Raw genomic sequence first — 18,459 nt, forward strand, 5'->3', positions numbered from 1 at the left:
ATAGAAAATCTGAGAAGACATATAACAAAGAGATTGAGTTGGTAGTCAAAAACATTTCTAACAAAGAGAAGTTCAGGACCAGATGGTTTCAGTGGTGACTTTTACCAGTGAATATAAGAATTAACATATGTACAACTCAAAGTCTAAAAATGTAGATAGGAGAAACCACTTCCTAATTCATTCCATAAGGCCTGTATTGTTTTCACACAAAACGGAGACCAAGATATTTCAAGAAAATGAAGCTAAAGATCAATATGTCTTAGGAATATAGATACAAAAATCCTTGTCAAAATATGAGTAAGCTAAATAAGCAGAACATCACAGGGACTATACAGCATGAGACAAGTGAGAGTTATCTCAGGAATGCAAGAGTGGAGCAATATACAAAAATAATTCAATGTGATACACCATACAAGTGGAATTCAGGGAAAATAGCCACATGATGATCTCAGTAGATACATAAAAACTACAAAACATTGCTGAACAGAATGAAAGAAGAAATGTAAAGATATCCCATGTTCATGGACTGGAAGACTTACTAATGTCAGGATGTAGTAATCCCCAAATTTACACACAGATTCAATTATAATCCTATTAAAATTCCAATTGTCTTCTTTGGTTTGGGGCAGAAATCGCCCTAAATAGTGAAAACAATATTTTTTTTATAAATTAATTTTTATTGGTGTTCAATTTACCAACATACAGAATAACACCCAGTGCTCATCCCGTCAAGTGTCCCCCTCCGTGCCCGTCACCCATTCACCCCCACCCCCCGCCCTCCTCCCCTTCCACCACCCCTAGTTCATTTCCCAGAGTTAGAAGTCTTTATGTTCTGTGTCCCTTTCTGATATCTCCCACACATTTCTTCTCCCTTCCCTTATATTCCCTTCACTATTATTCATATTCCCCAAATGAATGAGAACATACACTGTTTGTCCTTCTCCGATTGACTTACTTCACTCAGCATAATACCCTCCAGTTCCATCCACGTTGAAGCAAATGGTGGGTATTTGTTGTTTCTAATGGCTGAGTAATATTCCATTGTATACATAAACCACATCTTCTTTATCCATTCATCTTTCGATGGGCACCGAGGCTCCTTCCACAGTTTGGCTATTGTGGACATTGCTGCTAGAAACATCGGGGTGCAGGTGTCCCGGCGTTTCATTGCATCTGTATCTTGGGGTAAATCCCAACAGTGCAATTCCTGGGTCGTAGGGCAGGTCTATTTTTAACTCTTTGAGGAACCTCCACACAGTTTTCCAGAGTGGCTGCATCAGTTCACATTCCCACCAACAGTGTAAGAGGGTTCCCTTTTCTCCGCATCCTCTCCAACATTTGTGGTTTCCTGCCTTGTTAATTTTCCCCATTCCCACTGGTGTGAGGTGGTATCTCATTGTGGTTTTGATTTGTATTTCCCTGATGGCAAGTGATGCAGAGCATTTTCTCATGTGCATGTTGGCCATGTCTATGTCTTCCTCTGTGAGATTTCTCTTCATGTCTTTTGCCCATTTCATGATTGGATTGTTTGTTTCTTTGGTGTTGAGTTTAATAAGTTCTTTATAGATTTTGGAAACTAGTCCTTTATCTGATATGTTATTTGCAAATATCTTCTCCCATTCTGTAGGTTGTCTTTGAGTTTTGTTGACTGTATCCTTTGCTGTGCAAAAGCTTCTTATCTTGATGAAGTCCCAATAGTTCATTTTTGCTTTTGTTTCTTTTGTTTTCCTGGATGTATCTTGCAAGAAGTTACTGTGGCCAAGTTCAAAAAGGGTGTTGCCTGTGTTCTCCTCTAGGATTTTGATGGAGTCTTGTCTCACATTTAAATCTTTCATCCATTTTGAGTTTATCTTTGTGTAATGTGATTCATCATATCAGCAAGAGAAAAACCAAGAACCATATGATCCTCTCATTAGATGCAGAGAAAGCATTTGACAAAATACAGCATCCATTCCTGATCAAAACTCTTCAGAGTGTAGGGATAGAGGGAACTTTCCTCGATATCTTAAAAGCCATCTACGAAAAGCCCACAGCAAATATCATTCTCAATGGGGAAGCACTGGGAGCCTTTCCCCTAAGATTAGGAACCAGACAGGGATGTCCACTCTCACCACTGCTATTCAACATAGTATTGGAAGTCCTAGCCTCAGCAATCAGACAACAAAAAGACATTAAAGGCATTCAAATTGGCAAAGAAGAAGTCAAATTCTCCCTCTTCGCCGATGACATGATACTCTACATAGAAAACCCAAAAGCCTCCACCCCAAGATTGCTAGAACTCATACAGCAATTTGGTAGCGTGGCAGGATACAAAATCAATGCCCAGAAATCAATGGCATTCCTATACACTAACAATGAGACTGAAGAAAGAGAAATTAAGGAGTCAATCCCATTTACAATTGCACCCAAAAGCATAAGATACCTAGGAATAAACCTAACCAAAGAGGTAAAGGATCTATACCCTAAAAACTATAGAACACTTCTGAAAGAAATTGAGGAAGACACAAAGAGATGGAAAAATATTCCATGCTCATGGATTGGCAGAATTAATATTGTGAAAATGTCAATGCTACCCAGGGCAATTTACACGTTCAATGCAATCCCTATCAAAATACCATGGACTTTTTTCAGAGACTTAGAACAAATTATTTTAAGATTTGTGTGGAATCAGAAAAGACCCCGAATAGCCAGGGGAATTTTAAATAAGAAAACCATAGCTGGGGGCATCACAATGCCAGATTTCAGGTTGTACTGAAAACAATATTTAAAAGGACAAAGTAGGAGTACTAACACTTCCTGATTTTATTTATTTATTTATTTATTTATTTATTTATTTATTTATTTTAATAAATTAATTTTTTATTGGTGTTCAATTTACCAACATACAGAGTAACACCCAGTGCTCATCCCGTCAAGTGTCCCCCTCAGTGCCCGTCACCCACTCATCCCCACCCCCCGCCCTCCTCCCCTTCTACCACCCCTACTTCGTTTCCCAGAGTTAGGAGTCTTTATGTTCTGTCTCCCTTTCTGATATTTCCCACACATTTCTTCTGCCTTCTCTTATATTCCCTTTCACTACTATTTATATTCCCCAAATGAATGAGAACATACACTGTTTGTCCTTCTCCGATTGACTTACTTCACTCAGCATCATACCCTCCAATTCCATCCACGTTGAAGCAAATGGTGGGTATTTGTCGTTTCTAATGGCTGAGGAATATTCCATTGTATACATAAACCACACTTCCTGATTTGAAAACTGACTTTGAACCAGAGCAGTGTTGTATTTACACAAGGATAGACATAGACCAAAGAAAAGGAATCAAGAATACAGAAATAAACTCACAAATCTGAGATTTTCAACAAGGGGCCCACCAGCACCATTCAACAGTAAAAAATAGTCTTTTTCACAAATGGTGATGGAAAAACTAAATATCCAATATCCATATGCAAAAGAATTAAGTAAGAGCTTTATTTCACATCACATACAAAAATTAACTCAAAATGGACGAAGACCTAAGTGCATGTGCTAAAATTATAAAATTATTAGATGTGAAAGAGACATCAGTGTCATTTATTGTGACTTGGGATTAGTCAGCAATTTCTTAAATATGACATCAAAGTACAAACAACAAAATAGGCAAATTAAAATAAAATAAGATAAAATAGACAAATTGAACATCAAAATTAAAATATTGCACATTGAAGGACACTGTCAAGAATATGAAACAAAGGGATCCCTGGGTGGCGCAGCGGTTTAGCGCCTGCCTTTGGCCCGGGGCGCGATCCTGGAGACCCAGGATCGAATCCCACGTCGGGCTCCCGGTGCATGGAGCCTGCTTCTCCCTCTGCCTGTGTCTCTGCCTCTCTCTCTCATTCTGTGTGACTATCATAAATAAATAAAAATTAAAAAAAAACTACAAAACTTAAAAAAAAGTTTAAGAATATGAAACAAAGCCCATTTTATGGGAGAAAATTTAAACAAATTACATATATTATAGGGATCTGTTATTCATTGAATAACATATATATATATTTATTGAATATACAGAACTCTTCCACTCAGCAACAAAAAGACTCAGATTTTATTTTTTAAGATTTTTTTATTTTATTTATTCATGAGACACACACACACACAGAGGCAGAGACATAGTCAGAGGGGGAAGCAGCCTCCCTTGGGGGAGCCTGATGTGGGACTCGATCAGGACTCGGGATCAAGATCTGACCAGTGAGAATGGGGAAAATTAACAAGGCAGGAAACTACAAATGTTGGAGAGGATGCGGAGAAAAGGGAACCCTCTTACACTGTTGGTGGGAATGTGAACTGGTGCAGCCACTCTGGAAAACTGTGTGGAGGTTCCTCAAAGAATTAAAAATAGACCTGCCCTACGACCCAGCAATTGCACTGTTAGGGATTTACCCCAAAGATTCAGATGCAATGAAACGCCGGGACACCTGCACCCCGATGTTCCTAGCAGCCATGTCCACAATAGCCAAACTGTGGAAGGAGCCTCGGTGCCCATCGAAAGATGAATGGATAAAGAAGATGTGGTTTATGTATACAATGGAATATTACTCAGCCATTAGAAACGACAAATACCCACCATTTGCTTCAACGTGGATGGAACTGGAGGGTATTATGCTGAGTGAAGTAAGTCAATCGGAGAAGGACAAACAGTGTATGTTCTCATTCATTTGGGGAATATGAATAATAGTGAAAGGGAATATAAGGGAAGGGAGAAGAAATGTGTGGGAAATATCAGAAAGGGAGACAGAACATAAAGACTTCTAACTCTGGGAAATGAACTAGGGTGGTGGAAGGGGAGGAGGGCGGGGGGTGGGGGTGAATGGGTGACGGGCATGGAGGGGGACACTTGACGGGATGAGCACTGGGTGTTATTCTGTATGTTGGTAAATTGAACACCAATAAAAATTAATTTATTAAAAAAAAAAAGATCTGAGCTAAAAGTAGACGCTCAACCACAGAGCCACCCACTCAGCCCGACAGTCAAATTTTAAAATGGGCAAAGGACCTGCATGGATATTTCTCCAAAGATAATATACAAGTGGCCAATAAGTATAAGAGAAGTTATTCAATGTCATTAGTCAAGAGGGAACTGTGGAACAAAACCACTATGAGATTCCACTTCATTTGTTAGAAGGGTTATAATTATTTTTAAAGATAGAGAAGAACAAGGGTTGGTGACAATTTGGAAATTAGAACCTTCATATACAGCAGGTACAAATATAAGAGTGGTACAGCCTCTGTAGAAAATAGCTTTCCCGTTCCACAGAAAGTTAGACACAGGTTTTGCCTATGACCCACCCTAATCCGCATGTAGGGATGTGTCCAAGAGAATTGACAATATATGTTCACATACAAGCCTGTTCACAAATGTTCATAATAGCAATATTCATAATAGCTAAAAGCAAATGTGAGCCAAGTGTCCATCAAATGGTGAAGAGATAAACAAAATGTGAAATATTTATACAGTGGCAACATCAGTATGAAGCCATTAAAGAAGTGAAATTCTTTTGTGGGGGTTAGGGAGGGAGCACACAGGTGAGCAGGGGGAGGGGCAGAGGGAGAATCTTAAGCAGGATCCATGCCCAGCATGGAGTCCAATATGGTGCTTGACTCACAACCCTGAGTTCATGACCTGCGCCCAAATCAAGAGTTGGATGCTGAACTGACTGAACCACCCAGGGTACACCGTGGATGACCCTTGGAAACATTGTGCTGAGTAAATGAAGCTTGACACAAAAGACTGAATAATCTATTATTCCATTTTTATATAAAATGTGCAGAAGAGGGACAGAAGTGCATTTGTATTTGCCAAAATATGGTTGGGAGAGAGGGAAAGGAGAGTGCTAATGGGTATAGGGTTTCTTTGTGTGATGGAACTATTCTGGAACCAGAGAGTTGAACACGGTGGATATAATAAAACGAAAGACCACGCTTGTTTGTACACTTTGAACTGGTAAAATTGTGACTTTTATGTCATGTGAGATTATTCCTCAATTTAAAATTTTAAAAATACAAATAATGAAGGTTAAATAACATTTACCAGCTTTTTAAACTGAGAGAATTTAACTGAGGCACATCAAATATGTTAAAAATCAATGTGTTCATCATACTGAAAAAACCACTTCATTGGTTATCTTAGGAAGATGATGCTGAGGGAATCCACGCAGTGACGCTCATAGTGAGGAAATAAATGTTTAGAGGGATTATCCTTTTATAGAAAATTGCAGCTAATAAATAAAGATTGAATTACAGAATTTGAATATTATTGTCCTATAATTCCCTAATGAAACAATGAGTTTAGGTAAGATTACTGATGGCCACTAATATTAAAAAACAAGAAATGCAAAAACAAAAAACCAAACAAACAAACAAACAAAAACAAGAAATGCAGCCAGTGGAGCTCTCAGTGGAAGTACGCAGAACACTTATGAAATATTCCTGCAAAAAAAATCGTGAGGCCAGACTGAGCCTCTAGGACCTACCAGTTACTGGAAATATAAGGAGCAACAAAATATGCCAATCAACACTACAAGGACATGATCAGCAAAATCTGTCATGTGTGTGATTGTCTTTGCAGGATAAACAATCTGTTTTCTTCAATAAATAAGGTGAAGTAATAATTTTGAAATGAAAATAGAGGGACAGACATTATATGTTATATTGTCTTATTCATTTGGGGAATATAAATAATAGTGAAAGGGAATATAAGGGAAGGGAGAAGAAGTGTGTGGGAAATATCAGAAAGGGAGACAGAACATAAAGACTCCTGACTCTGGGAAACGAACTAGGGGTGGTGGAAGGGGAGGAGGGCGGGGGGGGGTGGGGGTGAATGGGTGACGGGCACTGAGGGGGGCACTTGAGGGGATGAGCACTGGGAGTTATTCTGTATGTTGGCAAACTGAACACCAATAAAAAATACATTTATTATTAAAAAAAGAAAATAGAGGCATAGGAAGCCAGTGAATGAGAGACTTTAGACGCATCATGAGAGCAGGGTGTAAGGATGTTAATCCTGTTCCAAAACAAACTATAAAGGAAAAATGAGTCAATCAGGACAATTAAAACACTAAATGGCAATTTTATAATATTAAGAAGTCATTATTAATTGTTTATAGATAATAGTGACATTGGAGTTCTCTTTCTTTAAAGTCCTCACTCTATTCCCTCAGTTTAGAGGGATTAGATATGATTGGCTCTAGGTTGATAATATTGAAGTTGGTGGGTGCTATAGGTAATCCATTACTACTCTAGTTTCATGTCCGTGTGTTTGAGAACAGCCATAATAAAGAGGGGCCTTTATCTAAAAATAAATAAAATAAAACTAAGTGAAGAGAATTGGTCTCACACAGGAAGAAAAGCAGACGTGACCTTTAGGTAGCAGGAAACTGACCTTGGGGCAAGGGGATCTCAGTGATGGCAGAAAGAATGAAGATTATGAAAAATGGTCCCCAATATGTATACACCTAAATAAATACAGATTTTATGCAATGTACATCAGGTTGAAAATGGAGAAAGTAAAAAATACAGGTAATTGAGAGTAAATACAGAGTAAAAACAGTTTCCTCATTGTTCAGAACATCAATAAAAAATACTAATGTCAGTCATGTTAGGTCAAGAATGCAATTTGTAATTTGTTTGCCACCCTTAACAAAAGAAAAAGAATACTAAACAAATGTAAAACTTCGAAGCTCATATAAAGGAAAGGTGGAATAATACTTTTTTCATGAATGCAAAAAATGGAAGAAGAGAGAGAGAAAAAATAAAAATTGCTAATGACTTCAGTATGCATACAGCCTAAAAATGTCCGTATTATGTGAAGGACTAAATTGTTTTGAACAATATAAATGGAATAAATTTCCAATGAAAAGATGTGCCATTAGGCAGGTTGAAGAAACAAAACTTAACCATACGCTACATAAGAGATAAAAAAAGCAAACAAAGTGTTGAAAACAAAGTGATGGAAACATACACAGCAAACTAACATTCCACCAAACAACCACACGACACCACAGTTGCTATACTAACCCCAAAGCCAACTTCACGATGGAAGCACCAGCTGAGAAGAGGACACTTCACAGTGACCAGAAACATTTGGTTCCCCCAAGACAGGCAACCGTGTTAAACATGTGAGCACCTGCCAGAAGAGCCTCAGGATGTACAAAGCAAAACTGGGCACTTATGGGAGAAAAGTACAAATCCACAACTATGTGAGAGATTTTAACCCCCTCCCTTGGAACTGATAGAACAATCACACAAGATTCCAACCTGGATACGGAACGTTTAGGCAGTAACATCAGTGACCATAACCTAATGGAGCACGGCCCCCAACAGCAGGATGTATATTTTTTGTTTTCTTTTTCCTAAAAGGTTTTGTTTAAAGTCCAGTATAGTTAAGAGAGTATAATATTAGTTTCAGGTGTACAGTATAGTGATTCAGCCCTTCCATACAGCACCTGGTGCTCATCACAACAGGTGCGTTCCTTCATCCCCATCGCCTTGAGCCCCCCATCCCCGGCCCACCGCCCCTCTCTTACCCTCAGTGTGTTCTCTGTAGTTCAGAGTCTGTTTTCAGGTTTGCCTCTCTCCTTTCTTCCCCTATGTTCATTTGTTTTATTTCAGAAATTCCAGACATGAGTGAGATCATATGATAATTGTCTTTCTCTGACTTTATTTAGCATAATACCCTCTATATCCACCCATGTTATTGTAAATGGAAAGACTTCATGGGTTTTTATGGCTGACTAATACTGAATTGCATGTATAGATCACCTCTTTATCAATCAGTCAGAGGATGTACATTATTTTCAAGAGTATAAAGAACACATTAACACATTGGTTATATTCTGGATTCATTGCAGCTTTCAACAAATTTCAAAGGACTGAAGGTGTAAAAAATATATTTGTGTGCAATTTATATGAAACCAGGCCAAAAGTAAATCACAAATAGATCATTTAAAAATCCTTGTGTATTTTTAATTTTAAAAATACTTCTAAGTAAGCCATGGGTGTAAACAAGAATTTTGAAATATAGAAATTGCATAAGATGAGTAACAAAAGTAGCAGCTTGGATGCATTATCGTCTGTGTTTAAAGGCAAATTTATAGGCTTAAGTCCATATGTAAGAAAAGCAGAAAAACAGGAAATAGTATTTGTCTGAAAATATTATAAAAAATTAGTGCATGAATCCCAAAAAAAAATGGAAGGGAAGAAAGTAAAGAAGAAAATTTATTAAATACAAAACAGACATACACCAGAGAGATGTTATAACAAAAGGTGATAATTTGGGATGACTGATCGAATAACAAGACTTTTGAGGGATGAAGGAGAAAAGGCAGAAATTACTGAGGTCGGGAATGAAAGGAGGTTATCACTGAGATCCTTGAATCGGAGTGGATCGTGACAGAGTGTTTTCATAAACTTGAAAAGCTGTGGAATTTGCAAACCACTAGAAAGATTTCCCCCAACCCAAATGCCCCAATAATGAACGAGGTTGAAGATCTGTAAGTTTCATAATTATTGAGAAATGTGATATGTATTGTAAAATCTTTCCATGGAAAAGGTTCCAGGACTAGATGGCTTTGCAGTGGAAAGTAAATACCTTTACTAACTATGACCAAGTCTACCAAAACTGAATCTTACACAAAATCTTCAAAACAATAGAAGGAAAATTTCCATGTTATTTTATGAGGCCCATGTAATATTGATGCCAAACTCTAACAAGGATATTATAAGAAATTTTTTACAATTACACTATCTCAATCACAAGTACATAAGCGAATTTACCAAACAAAATCTGATTAAGCACCATATAAAAGTCATGGTATGCCCAACACCAAGCGTCTGTATTCCGGGAATGCATAAACTGTAGAGAGAAACCAAAGTAGACTTAAGTAACATGGTGGGATTCCAGATCCCCAAACTGGAACACTCAATATTGCAAAGTTGCCAGTTCTCCCCACAGTGAAGTGAGTCACTGTGATTTTTTATTGTGGAATCTGAAGAGGTGATCCTAAAACCATGTTGAATTTTGCAACACTAGTGTTTCCAAGACAGTTTTGAGAAACAGCGAGGGGGATTTGCACTATCAGCAACTCACAGTAGGTGTGATCAAACAAGGATAGCGACAGAAGATAGGCCATCTGAGTACGGAACACAACACAGAGCCTGGAAGCCAACCCAGTGCTTGTCTAGACACCCCATTTACCAAACAGGTGGGTAGTCTATGGAAAAGTAAAAAATCTGGGTCAATTAAGAGTCATAGGCTAACCACTGAGATTTGGCTCTTACCTCATACTAGACACACAAAACAGTCCAGGCTGAACGCAGAGTTAGATTTGAAAGCAAAATAGTGATGAGAATAGAGAAGACCCTCCAGGTCCTCAAGCAGGAAAGTGCCTCCCAAATGTCCTGTGCAGGGAGCAAAAAGGAGTAAAGCACGAAGGAAATACCTTGTGGATGGAGCTACATGAAAATCGAGAGAGTCTGCAGAGTGTGTCAAGGCAGAGCACAGCTTGGGAAGGCACACTGCAATACAGGAAGGGAAACGGACTCGTCTGCACAATATATACATAATCCTTGACCCGCAAGAAAAAGACAACCCTGGAGAAATCCAGGCGAGGGTCAGGTAGAAGTGATGTGCAGAGGAGAGGAGCCAAACGTGCTGGACACATTTGAAATGTGTCCTGTCTCCCCACGGGCTCTCCGTCACCTCTCTGATGTGACTGTTTCCTGTTTGTGCCATAGGTAACCTGGTCACACGCCCCTCACTGCCTGTGCCCCATCATATTGCACATGCTTGTTGTCATGTCTGCCTTCCTGCAGAGCCATGAGCTGGCCTTGATCTACGCTATTTCTGCATCCCCCACCCTGTGGCCATGTCCCTTAGAAGTGTGTTCTCACTCCTCTGGCAGGCTACTGAATTGAGCCTGAGAAATACATTTCAGGTCACGAGGGAGCCTGGTGCTGTGATCCTCTGATTATAATGAAAACCTGTTCCTTCAGATGGAATGACCCTGAGCCCAAATAGGGCTGGCCAGGGCAGGAGTGGGGTCACCCCTTCAGCTGCTGAGGCAAGCCCTGAGTGCTTCCTGTCTACCATAACTCTGATGCCCCCCTTACACACACGGTGTCCTTGATGCCCTGGACCCCTGAGGGATGGCTGCCTTGACCCTTACCTCCTCCAGGTGAGGGTCATGACTGTTGAAGGTCACACAGCTCATGTCTGTGCAGATGATGATGAGATCGGCTTGTAGAACTGTCACCCCTCCCCCTTACCTTTGGGTTCCCATGCAATGAAGAGAGTGTTGGGAGGGGGCAGGCGAGGGTCTTGGGGTCACAGGAACTGTGTGGAGCTTCAGGAGCTCCTGGTTTCTGGTAGAAGCAGAGGAGGAAATGGCCTCAGCTCACTTCAGCTGCCACATCTTGTTGCTTCATCCAGGCAGTAGTGCAAGGACGTGCACCTTGGGGTCACTGTGCTGGGAAGGTCTCTCCTCCTGAACTGCTGGGACTTGGAGCCTTGAATGGCCAATTAGGTGAGCTTGTTTGTCTTGTGTTCTCTGGAGTGCACTGGGACTCCCAATTCCCCTGGGTACCACTGTCATCAAGCTCTGTCTGAACCCGTCTGCACCTACATGGCCAGGCTCCAAAGCCCAGAATTCTCTCTGGGCCTCAGGTGTGAGCAGAAGAGAATCATAGACATCATGTGCCTATGCCCGTCATCTGGTTACCCCATTCCCCATACCCTCCACTGCAGCAACCATTAATTTATTTCCTATATGGAAGACTCATTTTTAACAATTTTATTCAGAAGAGAGCACTTGACCTATGATCTACCACTTAATACATTTTTCAGAACACAGTAATCATGTTGCTTGTAGATACAGGGTACAGCACATCTCTAAAGCTTATTCTTTCGTGACAGCAGTTTATGTCTGTTACATAATAACTCCGTCACCCCACCAGTGGCAATCTCCGTATCCTCCATCGAGGTTGCAGGACACATTGACTCCCTTCAGCACATCCTTCACATGGCCGTGTGTTTCTGGCCCAGCCTCCGCATAGCCTCCTTCACATCCTTGTTTCGCAGACTGTAGATGAGGGGATTGAGCATTGGGATGACCAGCGTGTAGAAGACAGAGACCACCTTGCCCTGCTCCATGGACTCAATTGCTCCTGGCTGGGCATACATGACAAAGAGAGTCCCAAAAAAGAGAGTCACTGCAGTCATGTGGGAGCCACAGGTGGAGAAGATCTTGCGTCTCCCAGCTCTTGAGCGCATCCTCAGGATGGTCACTATGATGTAGCCATAGGAGATGAGGATCACAATTGTCACACCCACAATGATGAGCCCACAGATGCCAAACAAGAGAAGTTCATTGATGGCCGTGTTGCCACAGGCAATCTGGAGCAGAGGGGGCACATCACAGAAGAAGTGGTTGATGCGGTTGGAGCTGCAGAATGGGAGGTGGAATGTGAAGCTGGTCTGCACAACAGAGTTGAAGCAGCCTCCACAGTAGGCGCCCAGCACCAGGCGAGTGCAGGCAGACTGGCACATGGTGATGGGGTAGCGCAACGGGTTACAGATGGCCATGAAGCGGTCGTAGGCCATGACACCCAGGAGAAAACCTTCAGTTGTGGCCAGCAAGGAGAAAAAGAAAAACTGGGTGGCACATCCTGCAAAAGTGATGGCCTTGGATGAGGAGAAGAAGTTGGCCAGTGCATTGGGGGCAATGACAGATGAGTAACACAAGTCCACAAAGGAGAGGTTCTTGAGGAAGAAATACATTGGGGAGTGCAGTCGGGCATTCAGGGTGATAACGATGATCATGAGGAGGTTACCCAGGACAGTCACCATGTACAGGGCCAGGAACACAGCAAAGAGCAGGGCCTGGGTCCTAAGGCCACCTGCAAATCCCTCCAGCACAAAATCTTGAAAGTAGACCTTGGAGAGGTTTCCAATACTGTGGGATGGCATGAGCCTTGGTCCTCCCGAAGGGAATTACCCCTCCGTGTTGGCAAATTAAGTGGGTCAAGCTAAACTCCCTGCTGAAGACTATTTATTAAAGATAAACAACAACAAAAAATCTGGTTGAAGATATAATGGAGTTAATGGTTTAGCAAAGAATTAATAAACAAAATTCAAGGTAAATGCATAGGTCCAGGGATTTCAATATTGAAGATTTCTTCTTCCCTTGATTCCTTAGCCAATTGTGAAGAGGAATCTGATAGCCAGGTGGTTAAGCAGTGAGATTTTGCCTGTCTTCCAGAGCTAATGTGATAGTGATTGGTTACTACGGACCACCCATGATGCACCATGGGAGTGAGTTAAATCAGGAGTAAGTATGCAGCTGAGCTTCTGACCATTTCAATCACTGAAAGTATATTAATACACGATCTGAATGCTATGCTCGAAAACCCTGCAAAAATAAATATAAATCAGGTTGAAGACATGTTATCCTACACTGCAGATGTTTTCTCTAAAAGTTTTTTGTAACTGCTGCCAGACAGAATTAAAAAATTGAATTCCTGCAATAAAAATTAAAATTACCTGCCTATAGAGAAACCCCAAAAGTTTTCCGATTTGGTGTAACACATATGTAAATTTTATAAAACATTATTATTTTAAAGAATGAAAGATGAGCGATGCCTGGGTAGCTCAGTGGTTGGGGCCTGCCTTTGCCCCAGGGCTGGAGTCCCGGGATCGAGTCCCACATCAGGCTTCCTGCATGGAACCTGCTTCTCTATCTGCATGTGTTTCTGTCTCTGTCTCTGTCTCTCTCTCTCTCTCTCTCTGTGTGTGTGTTTCTGTCTCTGTATCTCTCACGAATAAATAATTTTTTAAAAAAAGAATATCAGAAAGGGAGACAGAACATAAAAACTCCTAACTCTGGGAAACGAACTAGGGGTGGTGGAAGGGGAGGAGGGCGGGGGGTGGGGGTGAATGGGTGATGGGCACTGAGGGGGGCACTTGATGAGATGAGCACTGGGTGTTATTCTGTATGTTGGCAAATTGAACACCAATAAAAAATAAATTTATTATAAAATAAATAAATAAATAAATAACAAAACAAAACAAAGAATGAAAGTTGAGACTTACAATCTTATTTGAAATTTGCAAGCAATGAAGCGAATAATATGTAACAGTTTAGAAGTACAATGTCTAAAATTAGGAACTCAATGAATGAAATTTAAAGTTAGCTAAGAAGAAAATTTGTGAACTAGAATACAGATCAGTGGAAAATACTCAGAGTGAAGTATTGAGAGACAAAAGGACAGAGAAATCAGAAATGAGTGTTAGAGATCAACAACATAGAGATATACATATTATGAATTTCAAAAAATGATCAAAGATATTAATATGCTGAATCAGTGCTTGAAGAGTTAATGGCCAGGTGTTATCTCAAAACAATGAAAGATATTATTCTACAGATTCATTAACCTACAAAATCAAAGCAGCATTTATACAAAGAACGCCACACTTGGACATATCATAGTAAAAATATTTAGAGTCAAAATAAAGAGAAAAGTATAAAAGCATTCTGAGAAAGAAGACAATCACTTCAGGGGCACCTAAGTGGAACAGTCAGTTAGGACTCTGATTCCTGGTTTCTGCTCAGGTTGTGATCTCAGAGTTGTGAGATTGGTTACCATGGCAGCCTCACATTCAGCACAGAATCTGTTTGAGACCCTCGCTCCCTTTCCCAGTGCCCCTCCTCTAAAATAAATAATAAAACCTTTCTTTACAAAGAAGACCAAAAAAGAAGACATAGTCATTTCAACGTTTAAAGTTAGAAATAAGACTGACAATTGTCTTACCAGATTAAAAATAATGGAAGCCAAATTAAAAGGAAATATATTTTCCTTTCTTCAAAGAAAATAATTATCAACTATTATTCTGCATCTAGCCAAACATATCCTTCAGAACTCAAAGTGAATGTAGCTGTAACTATTAAGGAGTCAATCCATTTACAATTGTATCCAAAAGCATAAGATACCTAGGAATAAACCAACCAAAGAAGTAAAGGATCTATACCCTAAAACTACAGAACACTTGTGAAAGAAACTGAGGAAGTCACAAAGAGATGGAAAAATATTCCATGCTCACGGATTGGAAGAGTTAATATTGTGAAAATGTCTCTGCTACCCAGGGCAATTTACACATTCAGTGCAATCCCTCTCAAAATCCCATGGACTTGGGGGCAGCACCGGTGGCTCAGTGGTTTAGCACCGCCTTCAGCCTAGGGCATGATCCTGGAGACAGGGGATTGAGTCCCACGCTGGGCTCCCTGCATGGAGCCTGCTTTTCCCTCTGTCTCTGTCTCTGTCTCTCTCTCTCTCTCTCTCTCTGTATATTATGAATAAATAAATAAAATCTTTTAAAAATATCCCATGGACTTTCATTAGGGAGTTGGAACAAATAATCTTAAGATTTGTGTGGAGTCAGAAAAGACCTCAAATAGCCAGGGGAATATTGAAAAAGAAAACCAGAGCCGGGGGCATCACAATGCCAAGTTTCAAGTTGTACTACAAAGCTGTGACCATCAAGACACTGTGGTACTGGCACAAAAACAGACACATACATCAATGGAACAGAATAGAGAACCCAGAAATGGGCCCTCAACTCTATGGTCGACTAATATTCAACAAAGCAGGAAAGACTATCCAGTTGAAAAAGGACAGTACCTCTTTGGTTAGGTTTATTCCTAGGTATCTTATGCTTTTGGGTGCAATTGTAAATGGGATTGACTCCTTAATTTCTCTTTCTTCAGTCTCATTGTTAGTGTATAGGAATGCCATTGATTTCTGGGCATTGATTTTGTATCCTGCCACGCTACCAAATTGCTGTATGAGTTCTAGCAATCTTGGGGTGGAGGCTTTTGGGTTTTCTATGTAGAGTATCATGTCATCGGCGAAGAGGGAGAGTTTGACTTCTTCTTTTCCAATTTGAATGCCTTTAATGTCTTTTTGGTGCCTGATTGCTGAGGCTAGGACTTCCAGTACTATGTTGAATAGCAGTGGTGAGAGTGGACATCCCTGTCTGGTTCCTGATCTTAGGGGAAAGGCTCCCAGTGCTTCCCCATTGAGAATGATATTTGTTGTGGGCTTTTCGTAGATGGCTTTTAAGATATCGAGGAAAGTTCCCTCTATCCCTACACTCTGAAGAGTTTTGATCAGGAATGGATGCTGTATTTTGTCAAATGCTTTCTCTGCATCTAATGAGAGGATCATATGGTTCTTGGTTTTTCTCTTGCTGATATGATGAATCACATTGATTGTTTTACGAGTGTTGAACCAGCCTTGTGTCCCGGGGATAAATCCTACTTGGTCATGGTGAATAATTTTCTTAATGTGTTGTTGAATCCTATTGGCTAGTATCTTGTTGAGAATTTTTACACTGTTGGTGGGAATGTGAACTGGTGCAGCCACTCTGGAAAAATGTGTGGAGGTTCCTCAAAGAATTAAAAATAGACCTGCCCTACGACCCAGCAATTGCACTGTTAGGGATTTACCCCGAAGATTCAGATGCAATGAAACGCCGGGGCACCTGCACCCCGATGTTTCTAGCAGCCATGTCCACAATAGCCAAACTGTGGAAGGAGCCTCGGTGCCCATCGAAAGATGAATGGATAAAGAAGATGTGGTTTATGTATACAATGGAATATTACTCAGCCATTAGAAACGACAAATACCCACCATTTGCTTCAACGTGGATGGAACTGGAGGGTATTATGCTGAGTGAAGTAAGTCAATCGGAGAAGGACAAACAGTGTATGTTCTCACTCATTTGGGGAATATGAATAATAGTGAAGGGGAATATAAGGGAAGGGAGAAGAAATGTGTGGGAGATATCAGAAAGGGACACAGAACATAAAGACTTCTAACTCTGGGAAATGAACTAGGGGTGGTGGAAGGGGAGGAGGGCGGGGGGTGGGGGTGAATGGGTGACGGGCACGGAGGGGGACACTTGACGGGATGAGCACTGGGTGTTATTCTGTATGTTGGTAAATTGAACACCAATAAAAATTAATTTATAAAAAATAAGAAAAGAAAAAGGACAGTCTCTTCAATATATGGTGCTGGGAAAATTGGACAGCCATGTGTAGCAGAACGAAACTAGACCATTGTCTGACACCAGACACAAAGATAAACTCAAAATGGATGAAAGATCTAAACGTGACACAAGAATCCATCAAAATCCTAGAGGAGAACACAGGCAACACCCTTTTTGAAGTTGGCCACAGCAACTTCTTGCAAGATCTATCTATGAAGGCAAGAGAAACAAAAGCAAAAATGAACTATTGGGACTTAATCAAGATAAGAAGCTTCTGCACACCAAAGAAACAGTCAACAAAACTAAAAGACAACCTACAGAATGGGAGAAGACATTTGCAAATGACATATCAGCTAAAGGGCTAGTATCCAAGATCTATATAGAGCTTATTAAACTCAACAGCAAAGAAGCAAACAATCCAATCATGAAATGGGCAAAAGACTTGAAGAGAAATCTCACAGAGGAAGACATAGACATGGCCAACAAGCACATGAGGAAATGCTCCGCATCACTGGCCATCAGGGAAATACAAATCAAAACCACCAGGAGATCCCACCTCACACCAGTGAGAATGGTGAAAATGAACAAGATGGGATACCACAAATGTTGGAGAGGATGTGGAGAAAGAGGAACCCTCTTGCACTGTGGTGGGAATGCAGCCACTCTGGAAAACTGTGTGGAGGTTCCTCAAAGAGTGAAAAATAGATCTGCCCTACAACCCAGCAATTGCACTGCTGGGGATTTACCCCAAAGATACAGATGCAGTGAAACGCTGGGACACCTGCACCCCGATGTTTCTAGCAGCCATGTCCACAATAGCTAAACTGTGGAAGGAGCCTCGATGTCCATCAAAAGATGAATGGATAAAGAAGCTGTGGTCTATGTATACAATGGAATATTCCTCAGCCATTAGAAATGACAAATACCCACCATTTGCTTCAATGTGGATGGAACTGGAGGGTATTATGGTGAGTGAAGTAAATCAATCAGAGAAGGACAATCATCATATGGTCTCACTCATACGGGGAATATAAAAATTGTGAACGGGATTAAAGGGAAAGGAGGGGAACTGAAAGGGAAATATCCGAGAAAGTGACAGAACATGGAGGCTCCTGGTTCTGGGAAACGAACAAGGGATGGTGGAAAGGGAGGTGGGTGGGGGGAATGGTGACTGGGTGACGGGCACTGAGGGGGGCATCTGACGGGATGAGCTTGGGTGTTATGCTATTTGTTGGCAAATCGAACTCCAATAAAAATATAAAAAAGCCTCAATACTCTATTTTCAATAATGAATAAAACAACAAAACTAAGTATCAGCAAGGAAATAATAGATGTGAACAGTATTAAAAACCAATTACCTAACAGGCATATGTAGAACACA

The 18,459-nt window shown here is 40.6% G+C and overlaps 1 protein-coding gene across 1 annotated transcript; it reads right to left on the bottom strand.

The window, feature by feature from the left end:
- Nucleotides 1-12,050: 12,050 nt before the first annotated feature.
- LOC129523155 (olfactory receptor 12-like) lies at nucleotides 12,051-13,001 on the bottom strand. Its single transcript, XM_055345777.1, has one exon. The coding sequence runs from the start codon at nucleotides 12,999-13,001 to the stop codon at nucleotides 12,051-12,053; it is 951 nt and encodes a 316-aa protein (XP_055201752.1).
- Nucleotides 13,002-18,459: the final 5,458 nt, after the last annotated feature.

This window comes from Nyctereutes procyonoides, unplaced genomic scaffold, assembly GCF_905146905.1.
Source record: "Nyctereutes procyonoides isolate TBG_1078 unplaced genomic scaffold, NYPRO_anot_genome, whole genome shotgun sequence".
NCBI lineage: Eukaryota > Metazoa > Chordata > Mammalia > Carnivora > Canidae > Nyctereutes > Nyctereutes procyonoides.

Coding starts and splice junctions, on each gene's coding strand:
- LOC129523155 (XM_055345777.1), bottom strand. CDS start 13,001: ATGCCATCCCACAGTATTGGAAACCTCTCCAAGGTCTACTTTCAAGAT.